The sequence below is a fragment of the Pleurodeles waltl genome, chromosome 4_2, assembly GCF_031143425.1.
Source record: "Pleurodeles waltl isolate 20211129_DDA chromosome 4_2, aPleWal1.hap1.20221129, whole genome shotgun sequence".
Taxonomy (NCBI): Eukaryota; Metazoa; Chordata; class Amphibia; order Caudata; family Salamandridae; genus Pleurodeles; species Pleurodeles waltl.
The window spans coordinates 458,668,083-458,684,542 of NC_090443.1; the positions used below are offsets into that span (position 1 = coordinate 458,668,083).

General features: G+C 43.7%; 1 protein-coding gene across 2 annotated transcripts in view; it reads right to left on the minus strand.

Moving 5' to 3' along the window:
• The window catches only part of OLFM2 (olfactomedin 2), a 960,795-nt gene that overhangs the window by 122,446 nt on the left and 821,889 nt on the right, over nucleotides 1-16,460 (minus strand). For both annotated transcript variants that reach the window (XM_069231784.1, XM_069231783.1), the window contains exon 4: nucleotides 5,475-5,694. In XM_069231784.1, the coding sequence (XP_069087885.1) occupies nucleotides 5,475-5,694 (220 nt within the window). The remainder of the gene's footprint in view (nucleotides 1-5,474; nucleotides 5,695-16,460) is intronic.

Below are 16,460 nucleotides of genomic sequence, written 5' to 3' on the forward strand. Positions count from 1 at the left end.
ACCACACGCATCTCATGCCGGCCTGATTTATAACAGTTGTTTGCTAATGTATCTCACAACTGCTCTAGGTACAGCGATGATGACTGGGACATGTAGCGCCATTCCAGACTTTCGGTAACATTGTGTGTGTGATCTGCTCACAAAAACTGACAGGCAATCCGAACATTTGCACGTCCAAAACATGCCTTGTATGTTTGATGCCTGAACCCAAAACTGATAGACTCATTATAACCTTCAAAAACCTCACACTGGCTCTTGCAAAGCAAGCGATGTTGGCGTGTTGGTAATCACATTTCAGCTATAGTAAGTAGCTCCTCACGTATATGTATACCCGCCTCAGCAGTGCTTAATTTGTAAATAAAAAAGTGATGGTGTCCAGAGCCTCCCTCTTATGAAACACGCGGCTGCTGCAATGAAATGTGCGAGCATTGAATAATGAGGCAGGGTAATCCTGAAGCCATCTTGGGCCTCTTTAATCCATTTACAGCCACTCCCTGTCCCTTCAGCTCACTCTTGCAGCTTTCTGCTTTTTCCCTTTGTGACGCGTTTTCGTTTTTCTCTCCCTCTGTCTTTCCAATGAGTTTTGCTCACAGTACATGCTTGAGGCAGAAAAATAAGTGCTGGCCCTCAAAAATAAGTGCTGATGCTCTGCATCGGAAACAACAAGCACAAATTAAGCACTGCGCCTCAGCATACTACCCCACCCAATAGACAGCATATACATAACTTGATCCCTAGCATGGACCGTGCTGGACTATTGCAGCCATGTTGTTTGATGTTCTGTTGTGTCACTTGCCAGAATTACTTTCTTCTCCTATTATATCCCCTGAATGGGCCATTGTCAATCAATGCCAAAGCATTGATTTATATTTTCATGCGAACGGATAAAATCGCTAAATAGCAGTTAAAGATGTAATCACTTGTGGAAAACTGGTCCTGTGTAAAAATAAGTCTTGTTTAAAGCTCTCTGTCACCCCTAGCGGGTCCAGTCCGTCTTCTGTAAATCTGTAAATAAACTCTGGACTCAATGATGCAAACTTGGTTGATCCCTAGGACTCTCTGGTATTGTTAGCAATTACTCGATTGAAATTTTAATGACATATCTTCCTATAATTTTACTTTCCCATGAGAGCAGGAGCTGCCCAGATCCAAATTTCAACAACACCAAGGCTAGTGGATGATGGTCAATGTGAGCGGGATCCGGTCTTTTCAATATTATGTAGCTTTATCTGTTTTCCATTTCAATTTTATTTTCATTGTTTGACAAAATAAAAGTTTACCTTTCAATATTACTTTAACATTTTACATATCCATAAAAGTAATTAGAATCATTACATTGAAATGTTCAACTCATTCTCCGTGCATAACTTCTTCTTTCAAAATGATTTTAGGAAATGCCAATTCACTTAGAAGAATGGCATCAATAAATCCACATGAGATCTCAATATTACTAAAGGATGCTTTTTGCAGGTTGTTATGGTAGCCAGTCCCTGGTTCCAGCTATCTAAATCTCTCTTGCTCTCTTTTCAGATCTTTTTCTCTCTCTCTCCTTTGCTCTCTCCATCTCCATCTCCCTCTCTCTTTTTGTTTTCTGTTCCACCCTACCCCTTTATCCTTCTCAGACCTTTTTACTTTTGCACTCTTTCAATTTAGCTATTGGCTTACATTTCTCTTCGTGAATACAAAGTCAGGTCACTTCGGATTTCTTTTAAGAGGCTAACACTGCTGCCAATTTCTTTTGGTCGTGCCTACTGCCTACAGAAAATTAAATTACAGCAAACTCCATTGTTTTCTTCCCGAATATGAGACTAAGAAGACTAAGAATGGGTGAAATCGCATTTGTTTCAAGAAACTTTGTGAAGTTTTGGGAAAATTACATACAATTACACCAAATATTGTGAAGTGCAATGCCAATATCTTGTGTGAAAATTAAATGCGATGGCATACCCACATTCCGTGATCTCACTGTTTGCATCAGATGTTTTCTGAACAAACCAGTGACTTGGGAGAGCACATTATACAACATTTCAAATGAGTGAAATCTTGCTAGGATTTGAGAAATGAGTAAAGTAGTGAACACAAGAATTTGCAGGTACAAAGAAAATGTTTCTTGCTCTGCAACATACCCATTTAAACCAAGCTGCAACATTTTTACGATGGTATTTTCCATGTATTATCATATAAGGATGAGTTGAGCAATATATGGCCTACAGGAAGGGTGTCTTATATTGGACCCCATGGGCTGTATCGATAATAAGCTACAGAACAGATATGCATGGTGTACATTTATAGATACAGTATGTAAAATTGGAAATAATATCCATGGTCACCCTGAAAATCTGACTTGGTTGCACCCTTGTGGACCAACATTAGGCACCCCTTCTGTAAATCGTCTGAGATACTCCACAGTTTTACTTGTTCTTGTCTTCTTCTGAGAACTGTAAATGTTCTAATTAAAGGAAGTCAGCAGAATTAAAGAGGGGGGTAGCAAAAGTTCAACCCAGCAGCCAACCTGACGGTCACTAGTGCCTCCGTTTCTAAAGTCATTGGTTGGAATCGCCCGTTCTTCTTTCCATGCAGAGCAACTGTACTAGGACTGGGATTCTCTGAACACTTTCAAATGCATATGAATAATTTTGCAGACAATTCCAATTTATCTAATTGCATACATGTTCCATGTCTCTGCCTCAATCTACAGTCAGGCCCAACCGAGTTCTACAGTAACGTTTCTTTGAGTTTCAGAGCACAAGTTTATGACATTGCAATAGGAATCGGATCGAGCCTGTCAAAATTGCAAACAGGAATTAGGATGAGATAAGATTTATTCAAATAGTCACATCGGAAAAGATGGCGGTGGTATGTGTGGACAGGGGACATTTTGTATTGTTTTTGCAAGGAAACCTAGGGGTATATTTACAAGCCCCTTGTGCCACCAGAGCATCAATTTTTAGCACATTTCGGTGGTGCTGTGCTCAGCAACGACCACCCCCTATCTCAAGGAGAGGCATGAAGGAGGGGGGTTGGGAGGGAGATAATATAAAAGTAAAAAATAAAAAAAACACTCACCTTGCCTCCATCCCTGCTGCCTCCTGCTGCCTTGTTTCCTCTTCTTCAGGTGTCCCCAGCATTCACTACTGAGAAACCAGCACAGGCTCCCCAGCAATCCTAGTGCTGCTTTCATGCAAAACCTTGCATGAAAGCAGCACCAGGATTGGTCTGAGTGGCAGTGACTGCCACTCAGACACAGTCCTGGGGTCTGTGCAGTTTCTCCAGCCCGGCTATTAAACACAGCCTGGCCGGAGAAACCTAAGTGCGCATGTGTCTTTGGCTGGCCTTAAATGGCAAACCAAACACACATGTGGACTTAGGTACACTCTCTCTCCTCCCCCTCCCACCTCTCGTGGCCCAGCCTCTCACCTGTATGCACTGCTGGCTGTGCCAGGGCAATGCTACTTCTCCAAAGCAAAGAAGCCACCATTGGATGTGACCTACGCCATATTTACAAGGCGGTGTTAAGACACTTTTTTGGCTTAATGCCACCTTGCAATTATGACCCCCAATGCAGTTTTCTGTGACAGAAGGGCATGTAATTGGTGTTGATATGGGCGTACCCAACCCCCACCCATTGCTTTTTGACACTGCCCCAGATTTACAAGGAAACATAAATCTGAGGCAGTGCCAAAACTAATGTCACCCCAGGAGTAGTGTTAGCATGGCACCACGAGTCGAAACACTTTTATTTCTCCTTGTTTTTGCTCCTTCTACGTGCATTTTGCAGCACACATAGAAAGAGCAAAAGGCCATTAATGATTGTCTAAGTGCAGGAAGGTGGCCCTTCCTGCACATAAACAATCATTAAATAAGACGATTTGCTACTTCTATGTGTGCTGCATCCTGCAGCACACATAAAAGTAAGAAATTGGTATTATTGATTATGTGCAGGAAGGGACACCATCCTGCACATAAACAAAAATTTCCTGCAACGCAGGCACCCTTGCACTATGGTGCAAGGTTGCCTGAGTTGGAGCTAAGCAGCCACATTTTGCCCCAGCACTAGGGGAAACACAGAGGTGCAATATATTTCCATAATTACGGGGCATCCCTGCACTTCTGAAGTGATGCAGCACTGCCAATTTTGGCGCAGCGCCGCACTGCCCCACTTTCTTGTAAATGTACCCCTTACTTTGTAAATGCCCTGTACTAGAGATGGTATAAAGGATGCGGCTCCTTGTTCCAAACATCTCCCCACATAAGCTGTCAAATATTAAGAAGCCACAAACGCCAACTCACAGTATCTGCATTAGCCAACAAACCGAACACTATAGTGATATATTTAAAAGCAGTTGCAAACACTTCTGATGACTGTGATAGGTGTCCTGCAATTTAGCTTTGCCATTTCTATGTCATTGTTTCTAAACACAGAGTGAGGATTTGTTGATCAATTTTAATCTCACCGTTCAGAGTACCGCCCCCCACGTGGCTCCACCCAAAAGGCTTCTGGTTTGGGGAAGCAGTTTAAGGCTTGCCCACCTTCAGGTGAAGTGTACGTCTGAATATGTTTTTGAAATCTCATTACAGCCAGTAGGGCATCAACGCAGCTCCCCATGTCACATTGATCAGTGAAATCATAGTAGTTGGGTGTGCTTGTTGTGCCATATGGGCTGATTTAGAGATTGGTGGGCTGGGGGCACCCACAGAATAAATGAAGCCTCCACTCCTCCAAACTCCTCTGCACCATTTAGGGATACAGGGCCTTTACCTTCAGGGCATCAAGAGATTTGCCCTAATTGTGACAGTCCACCCAGTGTAGATTTTCCTTACGCTAGTCTCACAAGCAGCGCTTGGTGTATCTCGGCAGGAAGAATTAGCATTGGTCTCCATAGATAGGGAAAAATCTAGTGATGTGCGAAATGTGTGTACTTGCTTTCACATAATGACGTGATATTCCGGCAAAATTATGAGAAATTACATGCAATTATAAAAAACGCAAACCTGTTATCTAGCATTATATTTTAGTGAAAATGATTCCTTGTGTTAATTTATGATGTGGGGACGCATTTTGCGCTAAAATTAGTCTAATAAACAAAATCACTCCAAACAACAGTCACTTGTGTGCTGTGGTTTGTGGTAAATTTTTGACATTTGAAAAAAAATGATTGGTACCTTAATATCCTTGGCATTATATCAGTATTATTATTCGAGTATTGTGTTCTAAATTATGTGTACAAAAGTATGTCGAAACTAAGTAAATAATAGAAAATTTACACTCAATGGGACAACATATTTGCAAACAATATTTAGAACACAATGTTTATGTCAGACAATATTTTGAGCATAGTATTCTAGCATACAACCCAACAAATGCATAGAAGGCTTCAGCAACATAGTGGCCCACCCACTCGAAATGTTAATACCAAATTACATGAATGCTTAGTCAATCTTGTTAAAATAATTCTGTGTTTTCTTGGACTTACCCAGTTTCTGCATGCAGGCATGCAGCCGTGCCTCCAGGAGCAGGACGCGCTGCTGCAGCTCCTCATAGTCGTATGCCCCCATTTCCTCCTGGATCGCTAGCAGCACGCCTGAGAGGTTCCTCACCTCCTCCTTCAGCTGAACAATCATCTTTGTGTCTGATTTGTATTGATCAAGGACCGGGATCAGTGGCAGCAGTTCGTTCATTTTGTCCTTCAGCTCCTATCAAATGGTCAAAAAAGAGATAGGTCAAATCTTTCTCAACTTACTCGAGCTGGTACATATTCCTCTTGGTTTAATATTATCTCTGAAGGCAGCTAGGTGATTAGCCACAACCAATACTAGTAAAGTCCTGTGCTAGTCTCACATATGTCCTTTGTACAACAAGGAATGGCTCACTCATGCAACATCTTGGCAACCAGAATGTGCCTACCTAACACAAACATCATTATAGAGAACACTGCATCCAAGGGGCACATTGAGCCACCAGTTGATAATGTGAGGCGAACATGTGTCGACCAGGAAGAAAACATCAAAATGAGGAAGTTTGGGATATTCCTGTACCTGTTGAAGAAAGGGAGCCTCATTTCATTTTAACTCTTTATTGCAGCAGAAATCCTTTCCTGTCCAAAAGAATGTCCTATTACTTACCTGTAATCTTCATTACTCATGCGCTTGTTGTCCTCATCCCATTCATTTCAAGTGAGGTACTCTATCTCACGCGCCAGAGAAAAGGACAGAGGACTACTGGAATACACTGCCCGCCCTCCTCCCACTGGGGATACTTAAGCAGTACTTCCCAAGCATTCTTCCTGAACTACCAAGCCCAACCTTATGAAGGCAGGCCATCCAGGAAGGAGCAAAGGGGATAATGAATAGGATGAGGACAAAAGGACCAGGAATAATAGAGATTACAGTAAGTAATATGACATTACCCCCAGGTCCTCCTTGTCCCCGTACCATTCATTACAAGTGAGATTAGCCAAGCCAAGCAGCCCGACATTCATGAAGGAAATAATACATCACACAAGGATACCAATACAACTATTGCAGCACCCCAAAGTGATTGATCCACACAGACCACAGGGCAAATTATGACATTACAGAATCTAAGACCCTAAACCATAATTATTATCATCACACAACACATTCTTCAGCCTGTAATGCCTGACAAAGGTATTGGAGAACAGCCATGTAGCTGCCCTGCAAATCTCAGAGATGGACACCTCATTCAATTTCTACCAGGAAACAGTCACACTCTTAGTGGACCTCCCATGAATCTCCTCATGAGAAGGAGACCCCAACAAAGACTAAGGAAGAGAAATCAACTGCTTGATCCACCTACTGACAGAGAGGAAGGTTTGCCCCCTAAGAAGAGACCCCAAAAGAAACAAAGGAGTCTGTCTTTCAGAAAGACTTTTCCCATTCCAGATACACCAATAAAGCCCTCCTCACATCCAACTATGACCACTGGTTCTCATCGGCAGAACCGGACTCGGGTCCTAAAGCATAGAATCACTACCTGATTCCGATGAAATTGAGAGGCCACTTTAGGCACAAAAGAGGTAACCAAACTAAGAATAACCCAGTCATCTATAAAGTACAAAAAGGGTTCCCTAGTCATCAGAGCACCTAATCCCCCAATGTGCCTATGTTGGACATTGCCCTCTGCAGGAAAAAATCCAGAATTTTTCAGCTTTTTTCTCCTAGCCTACCACGTCTTTCTGTACCGGACTTTAGGACTCTGGACTCTTTATATTGTCTGGCAGTGGGGAAGCAAGCTCCCCATCTTACTAAAGACAGAGTAAAGGGGGGAAGGACATGGCTGGAGCGTCCCCCGGCTGCCCCCATGCAATAGGTGTACTAGATACCTAGGGAGAGGTTGTGGCCTTGGTTGCCAAAAGGAATTCTGGTGCATGTGCTACTCCTGTTGGCAACCCCGTTGGCCACATCTGAGGCCTGATTGAGTAGGCCGGCAGGGCCTGTGGGCACCTGTGCTTAGATTAGAAATCCTGCTAGGGGAACTAGACCTGAGTGGACTCTGCACCGTCCCTAGAGGATCCCAGTAGAGGGGTCAGTGGGTGGAATGGAGCCAGACGGGCACCTCCTGAAGGACGTGCACAGGTAGGGGTGGACCCCCGTGGGGGGGAACCCCAACCGGAGGGGAGCTTGATGGATCCCAAGGTGGGAAGTGGTGCCCTGATATGTGGCCATAGGCCACAAGCATCAGCCCCCTGTGTGGGTAGGGTGGAGATGCAGGCGCGGGTGCTCCCCAAGTGGGAAGACCGCACTGCCAGCCTGTGTGGGACCAGGCATGGTGGGACCCAGAGTGTCCCTCACACCTGGAGGACTGGGTAAATTATGGGCCCAGAACAGCTGGCCCATACCAACCTACTCATGAACTGGGGACCCCCTGGGTGGTGAACTGGTGCAGTAGCCCAGAAGGTGCCTAACCACATCTGGGCATCATATGACTCAACAGCCTAGGAGCTCAGAGCACTTTCTCTCTAATAGTTCAGCGGGAAAGTGCCCACATCATCCATAGGAGTTAGAAACTGGTACTGCACCCGTGTGGAGTGCGGGTTTGAGTACCTGGGCCGGGCCAAGTATGGATGGGGGTTGGCCTCTTCAACCTGGGAGCCCATGTCTGTGGCTGAGGGGAGTGGTTCCTATGTGGTTACACACATTGCCGAAGTGACAACGGTGTGTGTGTATTTACCCACGAGTATTAACGATAGGAACTGAGGCCAAACAAGCCGCACAAGCACCATGGTGGTGGCAGTAACCGACTTGTCACCTGCCTTGGCAGGTTGGTGGGTGCACTGAGGAACAAGTGCCCAAGAAGTGCCAAACACCCATGCATGTTTGCACTGCCACTGAGAGCTGCTCCACCCGTACAGTGATATGGGACACCAAGGCTTATTAAGTTTGGTTGCAATAAGGGATTGCAGAGGAGCAGCCTCATACTGTTTGATATCATTGGACTCATGATGACAAACCTGAGCTTCTGGTAACAGTAGCTTTGTCACCTTTGCCCAGGGAGTGCCACTTCTAGGAAGTGGGCATTTCTAGGTGTTGGGACTTGTTCTGGTGCCCCATAAATTAGGTCATCAGAGCACATCTGCACATTTCCCAGATGACCGCTATAAAACTCGGGCATCCAGAACAACATATCCCTACTATTTGGTGCCTGGTGAGATAGATGGGGGGAAAGGTTCTGCACTTGGTCGCCTGGGGCCACAGCCTGGCACCGATAAACACAAAGATCTGCATTCCAGGACCCCAGGGCAGACATGGAGGAAATTTAGGGGTGACATCTGCGGTTCAAAGGACTACCCTTTGAACCACCCCCCACTTAGTATAAATATGGGTACCCAAAGTCTACAAGTACCACCCAGGGATATGTGAGACCGCTACGGTGGACCGTGTCAGAGCACTGTCAAATGACTCTGCGTGCCCAGGAGGATAACTGTCCAAAGAAGGGGATCTGTGCACTCTTTTCGATTATGGACTGGCCTGAGGCTGAGTGCCTGCTGCTGTGTGGCATTGTGAAGTATCTCTCCCAGGGCAGGTTGGCTGCCTCCTGTTCTCTATGGAGGTCTCAGGGACATAAAAGACCTTCTGAGAGGGACCTACATCATGATTGGTACTCCTGGAGAGCAGTGCTCTCTGTTTGCACATATATCATGCAAAACTCCACCTGCCAGAAGCAGTGTGCATGGGGACCAGGAACGAAGTCTGGAGACCGGGTGCACCAGGTGCAGGGTAGCAATGTACTGCTCCCGCTACTGGTGTATGGTGAACACTACACCACAAGATAGCTTGTGAAATGAGAGGTCACTGTTGCGGGACCCTGCTGGGGTCTCTTTGAGGTCGAGTGGGAGCGTTTCTCTCGTGTGACCCTCAGGTGTATGCTCATTCTGTGCTGTGCCTGTTCATAGGTTGGAACCTGCAGAGTTGTGGGTACAACCCGAGGAATGTTTTACATGGCCTAGTATTGCACAATGGAATTTGCCTCTCATGTGTTCATCCAGAGAGTCCTGTACTGCTAAGGTTATAGCATACTGGGCAGAGTATCTCAACTCATAGGGTTATGGAAACCAAGTCCAGAGTGGAACCGGAAGGTTTGGTACAGTTCAAGTGATCACACGCCAGACTAGTGCCTCCTGTCAAGGGGCTATGATACTAGGAGTTGGTTGAATAAACCTGGTACCATCTGGGCACCACCCTTCATCAGGGGCATGGCACTGATCACTTTCTATGTGGGATCGAACCTGTCTGGGGGCCACTGGAAAGTCACAGGCACCAGACAGGGTGTCTCCAATCCGGAGACATGGACCTGGTAACCTGTTGTGCGCAACATGATGTGTCAAGGGCGGGTCGAGTCAATACGCTCCTACAGCAGCTCTCCATTCCAGAGGTGCTGAATTTGGGTACTATTTGTTAACATTGGATTGTCTGGCGGGACTGGGCACCTCAATGTCTAACGAATGGCCCTAGTGATCATTCCCCTGTTTTTTGCAGACTCCTGAGTGACCACCCTATTAGGATCCTGAATATCTCTTCCCTAATTGTTTGTTGGCTGTTGTCTTTCCAGTCCCCTACCTTGACCGTTTCACCTGGGGTGTTGTGATTTAGCCGTAAGTGGCTGAGTGCTCATAGAAAAGTTACTATAATCATTGGAGTTGCGGTGGGGGTGCGGTTAACTTGAGGCTTATTGGGACCCAGAGGGTGTGCAAGCACATGCGCATCCACTTGCCAGTTATCTGGGCACTGCATTAGGGTGCCAGAAGTGAGTGCGTATGTTAGTGTGTATGTGCAAACCAGTGACAAGTGATATCTGTGCCCCATGCCTAGGGAGTGAGTGTGAGCATGAACAAGTGAGTGCTGGGGCAGCACTGTGGTGGTGCTGCTACTTTTCATCCCAGGTCTCACCCTGGATTGCACATGTTACACTGATCGTGGGTACCATGAGGGTGGGCCTAATGCTGACAGCGGGTAGGCATCTTATTGGGGTGCAGGGACGGAATGAATGGTTTCCTCAAATGTATAGGTATGTGGTGGCTTTTCTTCATGTGTACCAGTTTGTAATCTTAACTACAGCAAGTGCTGAATGATGCAGGGAGTGGTAAACATTGTAAAACCCACATCTGCAACTACACAGAACTTATCAGATGAAATTCCTATTCTCTATGGTGAAGAGCAGAGAGGATTATTGTGTTGGCCGCCAAAGATATACTTCTTCCTCTTAAGTGTCACAAACCTGAGCTATAGTTGGCAGAAAGTAAAACAGTAAAGAAGATAGACATTTTGGAATTCATATTACTAAGATATTTTGACTTGACAATACTAGAAGTACTCACCAGATTGAAAAATACTGTTATTGTAAGACTCGCTAACAGAAAAGAAGGCCTTCAAATGATTGAATCATTTCTTAAGGAAATTTTAAAACTGTAGAAAAGATAAAATGGACTTAACATTGTTTACTTGTAGTTTATTGTGAGAAATATTAAAGGCGAGGTTTGCACTTATAAATTTAAATCGCATTTGTTAAATAGCTCAGGATATGGAAGGCTTCAAGCACCCATTAGAACAAGGTTTAATGAAGACAGGACTAGGTGAAAAAGTGTAATTGTGTCGAATGTATTGGGTGATCAAACAAATGCTAATCATTAAACAAACATCCAAGCCGAGGAAAGCATCCTTCTTCATAGAGGTTCATATAGCTCTACGCTACACAGAATACAGAGCTTCTTTGTAAAGCATACTCTCAGAGTACGTGGTCCAAACAAGTCACTGATTTAGCCCTAAATAAATATAGAATTCATTTATGTAGGGTACTGGACAACCGATCTGGCAACTCTGCTGGAGGGAAGTGGAGGGGCTTAACTGAAGAAAGTAGTAGCTTTGCAATTTTTAATTTTGGTTTTCCTTTGAGTCTAGGGATGAGTAGACAGGTAGACATTGGTCCTGACCAGTGTTGAAACACCATTGCACCACAACTACAAAAATGTTGACTTTTACTATTACATCACTCTTACTGGTAGACATAACTGGTGGTCATAACCTGCGATTGCATTTTGTAATGTGGCGGCCATAGAGTTTCAGGGCATGTTGCGACCCTAATCTTGAAAATAACGCCTGTAGGGACTCAACTACTAGGCCATGTTTCATCAGCCACTTCAGTAATACCTCTCAGACAAAAGTGCTCTTTAGCAGCCATTTTTGATGGGTAGTGCTGGACTGTTCAATATATTATTAAAATATATGTAGGTCTTGAAATCAACTCTGTGGTCACTTAACACTTAAATAATAGATTTTACTATCACCTAGTTCAGTGGTACTCATTTTATCAATCCTTGTAACATGAAGAGACAAGTCAACCTTTCTAGATGTGACTATGTGAACTTTATGGTAAGCACAGATCTATACAGTAGATGTTCAACCTATTAAGCTATTTCACTACTCACTGTCTGTCAGCTAAACCTGCACAAGACTGCAGGTGGAATAAAAGCAGGTGACTCCACATGCAGTGCTGGACACCCATAACACATTGGAAATATGAGCTTGTGGGAGGCTTTTCGAAAAACAAACTTTGGTTTGGTAATCTCATCACAAAAGGACGCTAGCACTAAGAGTTGCCACATTTTAATTAGGCCTGGGTGAAATTTCTATTATGCTGACGTAATATGCGTAATATTGTGAGTTTCACATTACACTGATTACACAAATTTGACGTTTAGAATTAACATCATTATGCCATGTAGCATAGTTATGCCGTGTTTGTGGAAACACTGAACTGCAGGAGTATGGGAACAAAACGAACGACCAGAACACAAGCAGCAGTTGTTTGCACTTGTGATTTGGTATTAATATGTTTTAGCACACACTGTATCCTAGCATCCAAAATAGATGTGAGGATATAATTTGTGATAGGAATATAGTGTTAAATGCTGGATATTTATTTTTTCCAAACACTGCATTATTTTTTTCCACATCCCTAATTTAACTTTGCATGTGAGTCACAGGAAAGAATGCCTCAAGCATGATAGACAATTTTCATCTCTAATCACAAAAATACATTAAAGCGTGGAGGAAGGGGAGAGTGAAATATAACATAAACCCTTTCATCTGAACAAATGGTGCAATGACTCCAAGGAACAAATAATCTCTCTTCACTCTTCAGCCGGGCAAAAGGGGAAAGATCAAGGACCCTCTTAAATATCTCAGACAATTACTGCTAAAATAAAACTTATGGAAATAAAGGGCTCTTTTGCATCCGTCTTTAGTAAGTCGCCTACTGAATTTACTTATGAGAAGTCCTTCCAATCATATTGAACCTCAACCTGGCCAGACACCAGATTTAGGACCTGAGTTAGAGTTTAGCAGATGGGTTACTCCATTACAAACATGATGGCTATCCCATCCGCCATATTACGTTTCCCATAGGACATAATGGGGTCGTAATACAGTGGACGGGATATCCATCACGTTTGTGACAGAGTAATACTATCCCCCAAATTCTAAATCTGGTCCGGTGTCTCAAATTGCCACAGGGCGCACCTATTTCCTAACTTCATAGAACTTGTTTCTCCATCGCAGGTACTCCAAACCCAGGTCTGGGAAAAGAATTATCCTTTGACCATTGTTCCTCACCTCCATCAACCTCACCACCTGCCTCAAAATACCATCCCTCAAGGATGTCTCTTAGCTCCACAAAGACAATTACCAATCAGTCTTCTTAGGAACTGCCCTTTTGAGACTGAGAGTTCTGCAATCTCCCACAGCAATTCCATTGTCATTAGAGTTCACCATTTTAGTTAGAACCCCCACCTCTGCCACGCTATCCTGGGTTACTAACTTATTGTCCAAGTCTAATGCAGACATAATACACATTATCTAACATCATTATGATGAGATTGGGCTGTCATCCACTGCAGAACTTTGGTCTGCCTCCTCAAATATATGAAGATGCTCTTCATCATGGACCAAAACCTTCAAAGTTAGATTCAAATTCCAAAACTTGTCTGAGTGTTTTGTGGGCAGCATGAATGGCTACCATCATAACTTCTTCTTTAATTATGCTGTCATACCAAACCTGCATGAGCATGAGTGAAAAACATTCTCTTTCTCCTGTCCTCCGTCAACTTCTTTCGAGGTGTAGTCATGGAATCTGTGCTGCTGAAGCACTGAGTGCTAAGGTCAGTCCTTTTATCATTCTATGATGGGAGCCACCAATTGGGTTTGCAAATGTCCGATTCTATTAGGAATCAGAACACCACAGGGAGCTTCATTCCTAAGGGCCACTTGACCACCGATCTGGGGAAAGCAGTATAGCATTCAACAGGCAATTGCACTCATCTTTCAATCTCTCCTGCCTAACTGGACAACATTAACAACCAGCAATTCCTGCCGGCGAACTCTCCCTCCTGTACTAACAAAAAGGGTTTGATTCAATGAGGTCATTGCTCTAGGCCTGAGGGACAACTGATCCCCTGTATTTTTAAATATTCAATGTCACCTAGCTACAGGGTGATGGCAGATTAAGAACATCAGGAGAGGGATTCCACTGTCACAACATTCCGATCTTCAGCAGAGGCCACATCCACGAGCAACAGTGGCAATCAGGATCACTCTATCCTTTACTTCAAGGCCCTCCTTTGGGTGCCTTACTATTGCCAGCACTCTAAAGCAGAACAGGCAAGTGACAACAGCCGGGTGGAGCGCCAGCGACTATCAGCCATCTAGGAAACTGATAGGCTCCTCCAACGCAGGGTATGCTTTTAAAACCTCTGCCTCCCTTTCAGCTTATATAAGTGAATACTCACCACCAGATCGGGTTATGGAAAGCGAACTGCTGTGGAATGTGCCAAAGGTCACCCCTGCTAGGAGATGCGTTCATTCAGCAAGACTCTGTAATGTGGATCTAGGTGCCAACTTCCCGTTTATTGTGGAAACTTTTATATTTGAACAGCAACCAGCTCTTTTTCAATCACGATGCAACAAACTGATGCTGAACCTTGTTCTTAAATTATTTTTGAAAAACTGGCTGTGCAACTAGTCCAGCCCTTGGGCTGTATCTTCTGGTGCATGATATTACGTTTCTCCCCTAATAAACCAAAAAACTGATGCTGGAAGCTTATTTGTCCTCCATTGGAGGGGAAGTCAATCAAAATAATTTTATCAAATGGTGTTTCCACCACCTTTCCTCCAACTGCGGTGTTCCTCTGCTCTTTTAGTGCCACTCAAATACCGTATTTGTGACCTATTGCTTTTTCACTTCTTCTCCTCTTTCCAGGTCCTTGGATAAGCATCTGCGGCAGCTTGCCTGAAGCACATCATGAGGTCATGGACAGAAGTGACCTTTCACCCTGTAAGGTGGTTCTACTACAACTCCATGACCACCAGTGAACATCACTTGATTCATGAGATAGCCAGGGCCCTTGTGCCTGGTCTTTAAATACTTTTTTTGCGAGCATTTTCAAATGCACACAAACACTAGGCACAATTTGCAGTCTTAGTGGCAATTTTTGATAACAATTGTTGGCAAAAGGTAAATTTGGCACAACCCAACTGCAAATATACCACTCACACGGATCCGAACCTAGTGATAAGGAACTGATTGATTTATTCACAGGATATGTGGAAATGATCTGCTTTTTCAGGTACTGTGTTTTAATGCGAACACAATTGCTTCGAACAACAACCGTTCATAGATTGGTTGGTGACATAGCTCCCTAGGTATAATGCTGCCGTGAATGACAGTTTAATTACGCAATGAGGTGTATTTCGAGACTTTCAAGTAACAAGCTCAACACAAAATTCCCCAAATTCTGAAAATTATGCCAGAGTAATTTACATTTCGTACTACCCTCTTTTTAACTTAAATTGGGCAACAGCCTGAAGCAAACTTTAGATCTGGCAAAGTGTGAGGCTAATCTTTTAAGATGTAACGTTTTGTGACGTTTGATGCATGTTTCAAACTTTTCAGGGGAAAGAGAACTTGCCATTTTCCATTTTTTGTGACTGTGTAATGTCGGTTACTGGATAATTCATAATTTAATTGAATCCCATATACATTTTCCTTGAATTTATAAATCACATATTTGACTCACTTGTAACTAAATATGAACATAAATTTGACATCAGACTCAAGTGTAACCTGGAAAAATTGAACCCATTGCCTTTTGCCCTTTGGTGAAGGGATATTTTGGTTCTTCTATCGAAGAATAGGAGACATTCTTTGTGACTAGTAGGGGCAATCCTGTACTCCCAGTGGTGAAAGTAACATCTCAAGCCTTCTAGCCGCCTCTCTCTTAGGATAAGCACTTGCCAATAACTTGGAACAATGACATCCTACCTAGGCCTGTTCTGTGTGTGGTTTGTTTAATGTCTTCAGTTTCAGAAAGAGGGTCGCATTTTTACATAATGCCTGTCACAACAGAACGTTGTTCTCTTTGTCCACCTGCTCATCAAACGTTGATGTATACAGAGACGCCAGAATTTGAAAGGGAGTCTGAGTTTACCTTGAGTAGGCGTCTGTTGTAAAATTCAGTGTGGTGATTTATGAAGGAAAATCTATAAAAAGCGAATTTAATGTATATGACACCGTCACACAAACGTTGTCCGGTGCAGCACATGACAGTCCTTATGGACAGCTTGCTCGATATCTCTATTGCAACAATTAATGGGAACACCCAACCCCAAGGTAATGGGCCTGTGGATATGCATTATATTCGATACTGACAAAGCTCAGCCCAACGATACTCTGCCCCATTGACTTGTATGGCATCCTATAATGGTAGACCACAGTACTTTGGCGCCATGCTCCACTGACTTGGATTGCTTTTAGGAATGGCTGTGAACCCGCCGCTGAAGCTTGTGTTTAGAAGAGAAACAATTTCACTACTGACGCTTTCTTCCTGTTACAAAATGTTAATCGTTTTCAAATCGATGGCAATATAAAACATGTTTTACTGTCTGATAGT